Raw genomic sequence first — 13707 nt, 5'->3', positions numbered from 1 at the left:
TCACAAAAAGTTAGTATGCAGGTGCAGCAAGTAATTAAGAAGGCTAATGGAATGTTATTCTTTATTAGGAGAGGGATTGAACATAAAAATAAGGATGTTATGCTTCAGTTATACAGGGAATTGGTGAGACTGCACCTCGAATACTGTGTGCAGCTGGTCTCCTTATTTAAGGAAGGATGTAAATACATTGGAGACGGTTCAGAGGAGGTTTACTAGATTGATACCTGGAATGAGTGGGTTGTCTTATGAGGAAAGGTTGGACAGACTGGGCTTGTTTCCACTGGAGTTTAGAAGAATGAGGGGTGATTTGATTGAAGCTTACAAGATCCTGAACGGCCTTGACAAGGTGGATGTGGAAAGGATGTTTCCTCTTGTGGTTGAGTCCAGAACTAGGGGGGCACAGTTTTAACATTAGGGATCGCCCTTTTAGGACAGAGATGAGGAGAAACTTTTTCTCTCAGAGGGTTGTGTGACTTTGGAACTCTCTGCCTCAGAAAGCGGTGGACGTACGGTTAAGGCGGAGATAGATAGATTCTTGTTAAACAAGGGAATCAAAGATCGTTGGGGGTGGATGGGAACGTGGAACTCGAAACACAAACAGATCAGCCCCGTGATCGAATGAAATAGCGGAGCAGGCTCGAGGGGCTGAATGGCCTCCTCCTGCTGCTATTCCACGTGACAGCTCGCCCCCGGATGTTCTGCCTGTGGTCATCGTACCTGCAGCCTGGGCTCCTGGGCCATTTTGGCATGCTGCAAAGCATTCTGGTAGCAGCTGTCCAGCTCAGTCCGCCCTGCCCCATCCATTCGCTTGGCTGCTGCAATGTTCAGCCATGTTTTGCACACCTGGAGAGAAATTCGACCATTAGACACCCACCAGCTTTCTGCATTGGCAGGGGGACCACAAGGGGGAGAAGTGGGCAACCTGACTGGTCTGTGTAATGAAGCGACGCGTCGCCTGGGTGATGGAATCTCACAGCGAGGTTAACCCTCATGGTCTCTGCTGTCGGGCTGAGTCCACACACCGAGATCCACCCTGGGTGACTTGCAGTCATGCCTCAGTGCGAATATAAGATTGAGGAGCAGGAGGAGCCCCTTCAGCTACCCCCCCCCACCCCCGAACCTGCTCCACCATTCAATAAGATCATGACCGACCGGACTGCAGCTTTAATTCCACTTTCCTCACCGCCCCTCCCCATAACCTGCATCTCCCTTGTCCATCTGTCTAACTCAGCCTTCGCTATATTCAATGACCCAGCCTCCGCTGCGCTCTGGGATAGAGAATTCCAAAGATTAATGACCCTCGGGGAGAAGAGATTCCTCCTCATCCCCCTATTCTGAAACCCTGCCCCTTAATTCAAGGATCCCCCACGAGGGGAGACATCCTGTCAGCATCCAACCGACCAAGGGACCCTCAGAATCTTACACGATTCAATAAGATTACCTCGCATTCTTCTGGACTCCAGTGAGTCTCTGGACTGCTTAATGCAGGGATGTCCCTCTTTAAGTAAAGAGAATGATGGGTGCCATTTGGGCAATGTCGGGCACACTGAGACACTCGATAACAATTTCCTCTTAGGGGTCACTAAGGTTGGTGTAGGACTGAATTCACAGAGACCCCCAGACCGGGTAAGGACTGGAGTCACATAGAGACCCAGACCAGGTAAAGACTGGAGTCACATAGAGACCCAGACCGAGTAAGGACTGGAGTCACATAGAGACCAAGACCGGGTAAGGACTGGAGTCACATACAGACCCAGACCGGGTAAGGACTGGAGTCACAGAGAGACCCAGACCGGGTAAGGACTGGAGTCACATAGAGACCCAGACCAGGTAAAGACTGGAGTCACATAGAGTCCCAGACCGGGTAAGGACTGGAGTCACATAGAGAGCCAGACCATGTGAGGACTGGAGTCACATAGACACCCAGACAGGGTAAGGACTGGAGTCACATACTGAGCCAGACCGGGTAAGGACTGGAGTCACATAGAGACCCAGACTGGGTAAAGACTGGAGATACATAGAGAGCCAGACCGGGTAGGACTGGAGTCAAATACAGACCCAGACAGGGTAAGGACTGGAGTCACATACAGAGCCAGACTGGGTAAGGAAGGGAGTCACATAGAGACCCAGACCGGGTAAGGAGTTGAGTCACATACAGAGCCGGACTGGAGACACATAGAGACCCAGACCGGGTAAGGACTGGAGACACATAGAGACCCCGACCAGGTAAGGATTGGAGTCACATACAGACCCAGACCAGGTAAGGACTGGAGTCACATAGAGACCAAGACAGGGTAAGGACTGGAGTCACATAGAGACCCAGACCGGGTAAGGATTGGAGTCACATAGAGACCCAGACCGGGTAAGGACTGGAGTCACATAGAGACCCAGACCGGGTAAGGACTGGAGTCACATAGAGACCCAGACCGGGTAAGCACTGGAGTCACATAGAGACACAGTCCGGGAGTGGACTGGGGTTACATACAGTGTCAGACTGGGTAAGGACTGGAGTCAGATACAAACCCAGACCGGGTAAGGACTGGAGTCACATAGAGACCCAGACCGGGTAAGGACAGGAGGCACATAGAGACCCAGACTGGGTAAGGACTGGAGTCACATAGAGACCAAGACTTGGTAAGGACTGGAGTCACATACTGAGCCAGACCGGGTAAGGACTGGAGTCACACAGAGACCCAGACCGGGTAAGGACTGGAGTCACACAGAGACCCAGACCGGGTAAGGACTGGAGTCACACAGAGACCCAGACCGGGTAAGGACTGGAGTCACACAGAGACCCAGACCGGGTAAGGACTGGAGTCACATAGAGACGCAGACCGGGTAAGGACTGGAGTCACATAGAGACGCAGACCGGGTAAGGACTGGAGTCACACAGAGACCTAAACCGTGTAAGGACAGGAGTCACATAGAGACCCAGACCGGGTAAGGACTGGAGTCACACAGAGACCCAGACCGGGTAAGGACTGGAGTCACACAGAGACCCAGACCGGGTAAGGACTGGAGTCACATAGAGACCTAAACCGTGTAAGGACAGGAGTCACATAGAGACCCAGACCGGGTAAGGACTGGAGTCACACAGAGACCCAGACCGGGTAAGGACTGGAGTCACATAGAGACCAAGACCGGGTAAGCACTGGAGTCACATAGAGACACAGTCCGGGAGAGGACTGGGGTTACATACAGTGTCAGACTGGGTAAGGACTGGAGTCAGATACAAACCCAGACCGGGTAAGGACTGGAGTCACATAGAGACCCAGACCGGGTAAGGACAGGAGGCACATAGAGACCCAGACTGGGTAAGGACTGGAGTCACATAGAGACCAAGACTTGGTAAGGACTGGAGTCACATACTGAGCCAGACCGGGTAAGGACTGGAGTCACACAGAGACCCAGACCGGGTAAGGACTGGAGTCACACAGAGACCCAGACCGGGTAAGGACTGGAGTCACACAGAGACCCAGACCGGGTAAGGACTGGAGTCACACAGAGACCCAGACCGGGTAAGGACTGGAGTCACATAGAGACGCAGACCGGGTAAGGACTGGAGTCACATAGAGACGCAGACCGGGTAAGGACTGGAGTCACACAGAGACCTAAACCGTGTAAGGACAGGAGTCACATAGAGACCCAGACCGGGTAAGGACTGGAGTCACACAGAGACCCAGACCGGGTAAGGACTGGAGTCACACAGAGACCCAGACCGGGTAAGGACTGGAGTCACACAGAGACCCAGACCGGGTAAGGACTGGAGTCACATAGAGACACAGACCGGGTAAGGACTGGAGTCACACAGAGACCCAGACCGGGTAAGGACTGGAGTCACACAGAGACCCAGACCGGGTTAGGACTGGAGTCACATACAGACCCAGACCGGACAAGGACTGGAGTCAGATACATACCCAGACTGGGTAAGGACTGGAGTCACATACAGAGCCAGACCGGGTAAGGACTGGAGTCACATACTGACCCAGACCGGGTAAGGACTGGAGTCACACAGAGACCCAGACTGGGTAAGGACTGGAGTCACACAGAGACCCAAACCGGGTAAGGACTGGAGTCACACAGAGACCCATACTGGGTAAGGACTGGAGTCACATACAGACCCAGAGTAGGTAAGGACTGGAGTCACATAGAGACCCAGACCGGGTAAGGACTGGAGTCACATAGAGACCCAGACCGGGTAAGGACTGGAGTCACACAGAGACCCAGACCGGGTAATGACTGGAGTCACATAGAGAACCAGACCAGGTAAGGACTGGAGTCACAGAGAGACCCAGACTGGGTAAAGACTGGAGTCACATAGAGACCCAGACCGGGTAAGGACTGGAGTCACACAGAGACCCAGACCGGGTAATGACTGGAGTCACATAGAGAACCAGACCAGGTAAGGACTGGAGTCACACAGAGACCCATACTGGGTAAGGACTGGAGTCACATACAGACCCAGAGTAGGTAAGGACTGGAGTCACATACAGACCCAGACCGGGTAAGGACTGGAGTCACATAGAGACCCAGACCGGGTAAGGACTGGAGTCACATACAGACCCAGAGTAGGTAAGGACTGGAGTCACATACATCCAGACCGGGTAAGGACTGGAGTCACATAGAGACCCAGACCGGGTAAGGACTGGAGTAACATAGAGACCAGGACTGGGTAAGGACTGGAGTCACATAGAGACCAGGACTGGGTAAGGACTGGAGTCACATACTGAGCCAGACTGGGTAAGGACTGGAGTCACATAGAGACCAGGACTGGGTAAGGACTGGAGTCACATACTGAGCCAGACCGTGTAAGGACTGGAGTCACATAGAGACCCAGACTGGGTAAGGACTGGAGTCACATACAGACCCAGTCCGGGTAAGGACTGGAGTCACATAGAGACCCAGACTGGGTAAGGACTGGAGTCACATACAGAGCCAGACCGGGTAAGGACTGGAGTCACATACAGACCCAAACTGGGTAAGGACTGGAGTCACACAGAGACCCAGACCGGGTAATGACTGGAGTCACATGGAGAACCAGACCGGGTAAGGTCTGGGGTCACATAGAGACCCAAACCGGGTAAGGACTGGAGTCACACAGAGACCCAGACAGGGTAATGACTGGAGTCACATAGAGAACCAGACCGGGTAAGTTCTGGAGTCACATAGAGAGCCAGACCGTGTAAGGACTGGAGTCACACAGAGACCCAGACCGGGTAAGGGCTGGAGTCACATACAGACCCAGACCGGACAAGGACTGCCGTCAGATACATACCCAGACTGGGTAAGGACTGGAGTCACATACTGAGCCAGACCGGGTAAGGACTGGAGTCACATAGAGACCCAGACCGGGTAAGGACAGGAGTCACATAGAGACCCAGACCAGGTAAAGACTGGAGTCACATAGAGACCCAGACCGGATAAGGACTGGAGTCACATAGAGACCCAGACCTGGTAAGGACTGGAGTCACATAGAGACCCCGAACGGGTAAGGACTGGAGTCACAAGGAGACCCAGACCGGGTAAGCGCTGGAGTCACATACAGACCCAGACGGGGTAAGGACTGGAGTCACATACAGAGCCAGACCGTGTAAGGACTGGAGTCACATACAGACCCAGACCGGGTAGGGAGTGGAGTCACATAGAGACCCAGACCGGGTAAGGACTGGAGTCACATAGAGACCCAGACCGGGTAAGGACTGGAGTCACACAGAGACCCAGACCGGGTAAGGACTGGAGTCACATACAGACCCAGACCGGACAAGGACTGGAGTCAGATACATACCCAGACTGGGTAAGGACTGGAGTCACATACAGAGCCAGACCGTGTAAGGACTGGAGTCACATAAAGAGCCAGAATGGGTAAGGACTGGAGTCACATAGAGACCCAGACCAGGTAGGGAGTGGAGTCACATAGAGACCCAGACCGGGTAGGGACTGGAGTCACATAGAGACCCAGACCGGGTAGGGACTGGAGTCACATAAAACCCAGACCGGGTAAGGACTGGAGTCACATAGAGACCCAGATCGGGTAAGGACTGGAGTCACATACAGACCCAGACCGGGTAAGGACCGGAGTCACATAGAGACCCAGACTGGGTAGGGACTGGAGTCACATAAAACCCAGACCGGGTAAGGACTGGAGTCACATAGAGACCCAGACCGGGTAGGGACTGGAGTCACATAGAGACCCAGACCGGGTAGGGACTGGAGTCACATAAAACCCAGACCGGGTAAGGACTGGTGTCACATAGAGACCCAGACCGGGTAAGGACTGGAGTCACATAGAGACCCAGACCGGGTAAGGACTGGAGTCACATAGAGACCCAGACTGGGTAGGGACTGGAGTCACATAAAACCCAGACCGGGTAAGGACTGGTGTCACATAGAGACCCAGACCGGGTAAGGACTGGAGTCACATAGAGACCCAGACCGGGTAAGGACTGGAGTCACATAGAGACCCAGACCGGGTAAGGACTGGAGTCACATAGAGACCCAGACTGGGTAAGGACTGGAGTCACATAGAGACCCAGACTGGATAAGGACTGGAGTCACATAGAGACCCAGACCAGGTAAGATTGTCAGTTTCCTTTCCTGAACAGCACAAAAAGGAGTAAAAAGTCAGATTTGCATTTCTATGCCGCCTTTCACCACCACAGCATGTCTCAAAGTCCTTGGCAGCCAACGAGTTTCTACTGAAATACAGTCGCTGCTGCTCTGTACATGGCAATGAATTTGTACAGAGCAGGATCCAACAAAGAGCAACGTGAGAATGATCAGAACATCTGTCTTAGCGATACTGATTGAGGGATAATATCGGCCTGGATGAGTGCAGCTCCCACACACTCAAGAAGCTCAACACCATCCAGGATAAAGCAGCCACTTGATTGGCTCCACATCCGCAAATATTCACTCCCTCCACCACCGACACACAGTAGCAGCAGTTTGTGTACCATCTACAAGATGCACTGCAGGAATTCACCAAGGCTCCTGAAACAGCACCTTCCAAATCCACAACCACTACCATCTAGAAGGACAAGGGCAGCAGATAGATGGGAACACCACCACCTGGAAGTTCCCCTCCAAGTCACTCACCATCCTGACTTGGAAATATATCGCCGTTCCTTCACTGTCGCTGGGTCAAAATCCTGGAATTCTCCCTCTCATTTCCCTTTGATATTTTAACGAACTCTCAACTTATCTCAAAATACAAATGATAGATCCAACCTTTCTACTTGTGCCTCAAACTTAACACCTCTATCCTCTTCATGTTTTAAATCCCCCCAGACAACCCGACTCTGATTAATCTCTTCCCAGCTTAATTATATCACACACTCTCACACACACACGCACACTCACACACACACTCACACACAAACACACACACACACACACACACTTGCACTCACACACAGTCACACACAACACAGTCACACACACACACACACAGTCACACAGAAACACACACAGACACTCACACGCTCACACACAGTCACACACAGTCACACACACACAGTCACACACACATAGTCACACACACATAGTCACACACACAGTCACACAGAAACACACACACACTCACACACACACACACACACACACACACACACACAGTCACACACACACACACACACAGTCACACAGAAACACACACACAGTCACACAGAAACACACACACACTCACACGCTCACACACAGTCACACACACACACACGCACACTCACACACACACACACTCACGCACTCACACACAGTCACACACACACTCACACACACACACACACACACACTTGCACACACAACACAGTCACACACACACACACACACACACAGTCACACAGAAACACACACACAGTCACACAGAAACACACACACAGTCACACAGAAACACACACACACTCACACGCTCACACACAGTCACACAGTCACACACAGTCACACACACACAGTCACACACACACAGTCACACACACACAGTCACACACACACAGTCACACACACAGTCACACAGAAACACACACACTCACACGCTCACACAGTTACACACACACAGTCACAGTCACACACACACACACAATATTCCTCAAAAATATTTTAAAATATTTCATGTATTCTCACAACACCCACAACCCAGGAATAAGGGTGGAGTGGTGGTATTGTCACTGGACTAGTGATCCAGAGACCCCAGGGTAATCCTCTGGGGACCTGGGTTCGAATCCCACCACAGATGGTGGAATTTGAATCAATAAAAATCTGGGATTAAAAGTCTAATGATGACCATGAAACCATTGTCAATTGTTGTTAAAAACCCATCTGGGTCACTAGTGCCCTTTAGGGAAGGAAATCTGCTGCCCTTACCCGGTCTGGCCTACATGTGACTCCAGACCCACAGCAACATGGTTGATTCTTAAATGCCCTCTGAACAAGGGCAATTAGGGATGGGCAATAAATGCCAGGCTAGCCAGCGACACCCACATCCCATGAGCAAATAAAAAAAAAAATTAAATGACAGGTGTAGGAGGAGAAATTGAGGGAAGGTTTTTAAACAGTAGGAAGGACAACTGTGGATGTGTTACACATCCCTCAATGTAACTGGGTCGAGGCGACAGTGAGTTACAGACACTGAATGAATTACTCACCTCCCGAGGGCTACCTTTCTGAAATGTCAGTTCTGTTTCATAATGATGGATAGCCTGCTTATAATCCTTCAGATCAAAATAGGTGCAGCCCAGTGAGAAGTAAATTATTGCCAGTTCCTCCTCCGGTCTCTTCAATATCTCCGCACACTCCAGCTACAACAGAAGAAATAAAGTGGCATTCCAAACGAGAGTCTTTAAATGAGAGTTGCTCAAGCAGGGGAAATGGGGAAATAAACACAAGATGCTGGAAATACTCCACAGGTAGGGGGGAGATGGTTGCGGTGGCTGTGTCACGCACATACATAGATACGAATTAGGAGCAGCAGTAGGACACTCAGCCCTTCGAGCCTGTTCTGCCATGCAATATGATCATGGCTGATCGGATTGTAACCTCAACCCCACATACCTACCTACTGCTGAAAACCTTTCACCCCCTAGACAATCAAGAATCTATCCACCTCAGCCTTAAAAATATTCAAAGACTCTGCTTCCACTGTCTTTTCAGGAAGAGAGTTTCAAACACTTACAACCCTCTGAGTGAAAAGAATTCTCTTCGTCTCCGTCTTAAATGAGCGACCCCTGCCTCTTGCAAGCTGTTCTCGTTTTAAACCTGCTTTCTGCAGCTTTTGTCTCTTTAAATCAGAAGCTTAGAGTCTTTCTCTCTGCCCCTCACTCTGAACTTCACTTAACACGACCTTTTCCAGGTTCCTGTGCTTCCTTTACATATTGTCCTGTATCAATCCGAAACTAATCCCACTGCCCCGCTTTCTCTTCTTTGGACTTTCCCCCTCTTCCACTCCCCTGGATTTTTGGGGCTTCTCTTTAGTTTGGGACTGGCCGTCTGCCCCTTCCAGATGGCTTCTGTTGGCAGCTGTCTACAAGAGTTTCCAAAACAAACATCTGTGTACGTCTGTGGGAGGGATCTGCCTCTCTGGCTCCCTGTCGCTAGGCAACAACCCAATTGTTGTACCCTTGTTCCTTTACCTTAGCTTAAGTCATAAAACTCTCATTAGAAATGCAAACACCTTTTTAAAGTGAAACTAAAACTCCATTTGACCTTAACACACAGATACAGAAATATGAATCACAGAATGTTAACAGCACAGAGGGAGGCCATTCAGCCCATCCTGTCTGCACTGACTCTCCAAATGAGCATTATATCCTCGTGCCATTACCCTGCCTTTTCCCTGTACCCCTACACATTGTTTTTATTCAAATAATCCCCAATGCCCCCTTGAATGCCGCGATTGAACCTGCCTCCACCACACTTCCAGGCAGCGCATTCCAGACCCGAACCACTTGCTGTGTGAAAATGTTTTTTTCTCACGTCACAATTAATTCACTTCAATTCACTTTAAATCTGGGCCCTCTGGTTCTTGATCAAAAGCAAAAACCAAACTCAAACTTTAAAGCTAAAACTCATTCCTAACACCTACAGATACCAATATAACTTACTTAACTCAATCTATTTCCTAACATTATAATGAGGGTGTATTATAGTGGCAAAACAAAAACAGAATTACCTGGAAAAACTCAGCAGGTCTGGCAGCATCGGTGGAGAAGAAAAGAGTTGACGTTTCGAGTCCTCATGGCCCTTCGACAGAACATCTTTTGATGATCTGCTTCTATCACTGCTTGTTTGTCCCTACAACCACACCAACCCCCTCCACTTCTCTCTCTCTATCTCTCCGCACCCCCCACACACCTTAAACCAGCTTATATTTCAACTCTTTCTTGGACTCGAACTCAAGTTCTGTTGAAGGGTCATGAGGACTCGAAACGTCAACTCTTTTCTTCTCCGCCGATGCTGCCAGACCTGCTGAGTTTTTCCAGGTAATTCTGTTTTTGTTTTGGATTTCCAGCATCCGCAGTTTTTTTGTTTTTATCTCTGTATTATAGTGGCCGTTTGTTAGATTGGGTGAGTGTTGGTCTGAGTATCCCTTATAATAAGTGCCTATTGGTACATGTACTGTGGACATTAGAGTATAAGATAGCTTTTGTAACTTGTGTTAGAAAGGGGTATTTATTCTAATGAGGATTTGCCATCTTGAGGTTTTGTTACAACAGGGAGTAAGTAGAGAGTTTACAGTGGACAGAAATTCACTTAGAAATTCCTGGATTTCTACTGCAGTTCCAGACTGTCAGGGAATCCAATCGGGCTTTTCACTGGGATTTGGACTCAGGACAGTGGGCAGGACACCTGAGAATATTCCGGAGACGATCTTTGAATGTTACCTGCTTGTGATAATATTCCAGACCTTTCTGGTAACCCAGCACTTTACAGCAGAGGTCTCCAAGTTTCTCATAGAGCTTCATCCTCCAGTGGTGGTTTCCAGGGTGCGCCTTCCACAGATATTCCTGTAGCTCAACTCCCTTCTCCGCTGGACAGGAAACAGAAAGAAAAGCCGGGTCGGCGTTTACAAGCGGTCAGTCTTCACAATCGTACCGAGACCAGTGACAGAGCAGAATCAAACGCTTCCCGCCTGGAAGTGGCACGCTGCAAAACCTAGCCCCCAGTCCGCCCCATTCCCAGTCTCAGTCAGGCAGTGAGTTAAAACACCTTGCCCGGGATTGGAGTCACAGCAAAGGTATCATCCCAGAAGGACGTGAGTGACACACGGTGGGTTTTTATATCAATCCAACAAGTCTGATGCTCACTTCATGATTCCGATCTGCAACAGGCTGCCTGAAAGGGCGGTGGAAGCAGATTCATCCAGAAACTTTCAAAGGGGGGGATCGGATCAATATTTGAAGGGGAAAGATTCGCAGGGCTCTGGGGGGGGGGGAGGGGGCAGGGAAAAGTGGAATGGGGCGAATTGGACATCATTTTCAAAGAGTTAGCACATGGACGACAGACAGAGTGGCCTCCTGCGCTGCATGGTTCTCTATAATTTAATATCAGCCCAAGAGATTAGAGATTCAGAATTCGCCGTGCTGGAATGAGAATTCAGTAACTCTCAGCTGTGGGCTGAGTATCAGGCCAGCAGGTTACTGAGCGCTCGCTCACAGTTGGTGTCTGAGTGGATGAAAGAGTGTAAACGAGAGCCAAGAGTAACAAAGAAATGTTCCAAGAAGATTCAGGAGGCAGGAATAACAACAATCATTACATATGTTGAATAGGAAAAGATAGTCAGCATTCAGATAGAGTGGGAATTTTCCCATAGATGTGTATCAAACCCAAACTAATCCCACTGCCCCGCTCTCTCCCCATAGCCCTGTATCAATCCGCAACTAATCCCACTGTCCCGCTCTCTCCCCATAGCCCAGTATCAATCCGCAACTAATCCCACTGTCCCGCTCTCTCCCCATAGCCCTGTATCAATCCCAAACTAATCCCACTGTCCCGCTCTCTCCCCATAGCCCAGTATCAATCCGCAACTAATCCCACTGTCCCGCTCTCTCCCCATAGCCCAGTATCAATCCCAAACTAATCCCAGTGCCCTGCAGTGATTGATTTTTGATTAATGGGTAATCGGATGATAGTTTTGATTAGTTAATAACTGCTTTCTGTTTGTATCTGGGTATTTCCAGGATGTTGAAAATGATTTAAACGCCGGAGATTTTTTCCAACAATTCTTCATCTTCCTAGCTTCGAGTATCTACTACTTGCCACAATGTTTTTTTTATATGTTTAAGGGATGTGGGTGTCGCTGGCTGGGCCAGCATTTATTGCCCATCCCTAGTTGCCCCTTGAGAAGGTGGTGGTGAGCTGCCTTCTTGAGCCGCTGCAGTCCATGTGGTGTAGGTACACCCACAGTGCTGTTAGGGAGGGAGTTCCAGGATTTTGACCCAGTGACAGTGAAGGAACGGCGATATATTTCCAAGTCAGGATGGTGAGTGACTTGGAGGGGAACTTCCAGGTGGTGGTGTTCCCATCTATCTGCTGCTCTTGTCCTTCCAGACGGTAGCGGTTGTGAGTTTGGAAGGTGCTGCCTAAGGAGCCTTGGTGAATTCCTGCAGTGCATCTTGTAGATGGTACACACTGCTGTGTGTTGGTGGTGGGGGGAGTGAATGTTTGTGGATGTGGTGCCAATCAAGTGAGGCTGATTTGTTCTGGATGGTGTCAAGCTTCTTGAGTGTTGTGGGAGCTGCACTCATCCAGGCAAGTGGGGAGTATTCCATCACACTCCTGACTTGTGCCTTGTAGATGGTGGACAGGCTTTGGGGAGTCAGGAGGTGAGTTACTCGCTGCAGGATTCCCAGCCTCTGACCTGCTCTTGTAGCCACAGTATTTATATGGCTAGGCCAGCTCAGTTTCTGGTCAATGGTAACCCCCAGGATGTTGATAGTGGGGGATTCAGTGATGGTAATGCCATTGAAGGTCAAGGGCCGATGGGCAGATGCTATCATGTTGGAGATGGTCATTGCCTGACACTGTGTGACATGAATGTTACTTGCCATTTGTCAGCCCAAGCCTGGATATTGTCCTGGTCTTGCTGCATATGGACATGGACTGCTCCAGTATCTGAGGAGTTGTGAATGGTGCTGAACATTGTGCAATGGTCTTTACCTCAAACCACTTCCTGCGGCAAGTCAACTTTTCACTAAAGTTCTCCCAAGCTCTCTCCTTATTGCATTTGTGGTGGTTTCAAATGAATGAGATCAGCTTCCAGCCAGTGGTGCTATCTTCACTCGATCCCCTCTCCTGTTCTAGGCACGCTTGGCTTCTCCACTTTGTAAAGTTGGCCCCTGTAGGGAGGCCGTTCTGAGGGACACTCACCTCTCTGAAAATGTTTCTGCATCTTCTTTTGGTCCAAGTGCGTGGGGGAGGCCAGGGACAGAGCTTTCTCCAAGTGCAGCTTGGCAAGTGAAAAGTTTCCGAGAGTCAGGTGGATCTGCAGACAGGAGGAGACTGTTATTCATTGAACCATGGTGATGAAACATTCCGGCTGTTACAGAGAGCTCTCCAATTAATCCCACTCCCTCCCTGCTGCTTCCCCAGAGCCCTGGAAAGATGGCCCCTCTTGAGTATTTATCCAATTCCCTTTAGAAAGTTCCAGTTGAATCTGCTTCCACCGCCCTTTCAGGCAGCGCCTTCCAGATCACAACATCTCACTCCGGAAAACAA

At 49.9% G+C, this 13707-nt stretch overlaps 1 protein-coding gene across 1 annotated transcript in view; it reads right to left on the bottom strand.

The window, feature by feature from the left end:
* The window catches only part of LOC121275770 (tonsoku-like protein), a 92998-nt gene that overhangs the window by 38595 nt on the left and 40696 nt on the right, over positions 1 to 13707 (bottom strand). The window contains exons 6-9 of the mRNA XM_041183377.1: positions 13360 to 13474; positions 10875 to 11020; positions 8640 to 8792; positions 718 to 843 (exon numbers count right to left, since the gene is read on the bottom strand). Coding sequence (XP_041039311.1) covers positions 718 to 843; positions 8640 to 8792; positions 10875 to 11020; positions 13360 to 13474 — 540 coding nt within the window. The remainder of the gene's footprint in view (positions 1 to 717; positions 844 to 8639; positions 8793 to 10874; positions 11021 to 13359; positions 13475 to 13707) is intronic.

Source organism: Carcharodon carcharias, chromosome 3, assembly GCF_017639515.1.
Source record: "Carcharodon carcharias isolate sCarCar2 chromosome 3, sCarCar2.pri, whole genome shotgun sequence".
NCBI classification, from domain to species: Eukaryota; Metazoa; Chordata; class Chondrichthyes; order Lamniformes; family Lamnidae; genus Carcharodon; species Carcharodon carcharias.
Note: the sequence above shows the minus strand (reverse complement) of the source record. Positions and strands in the feature narration are given on the sequence as shown.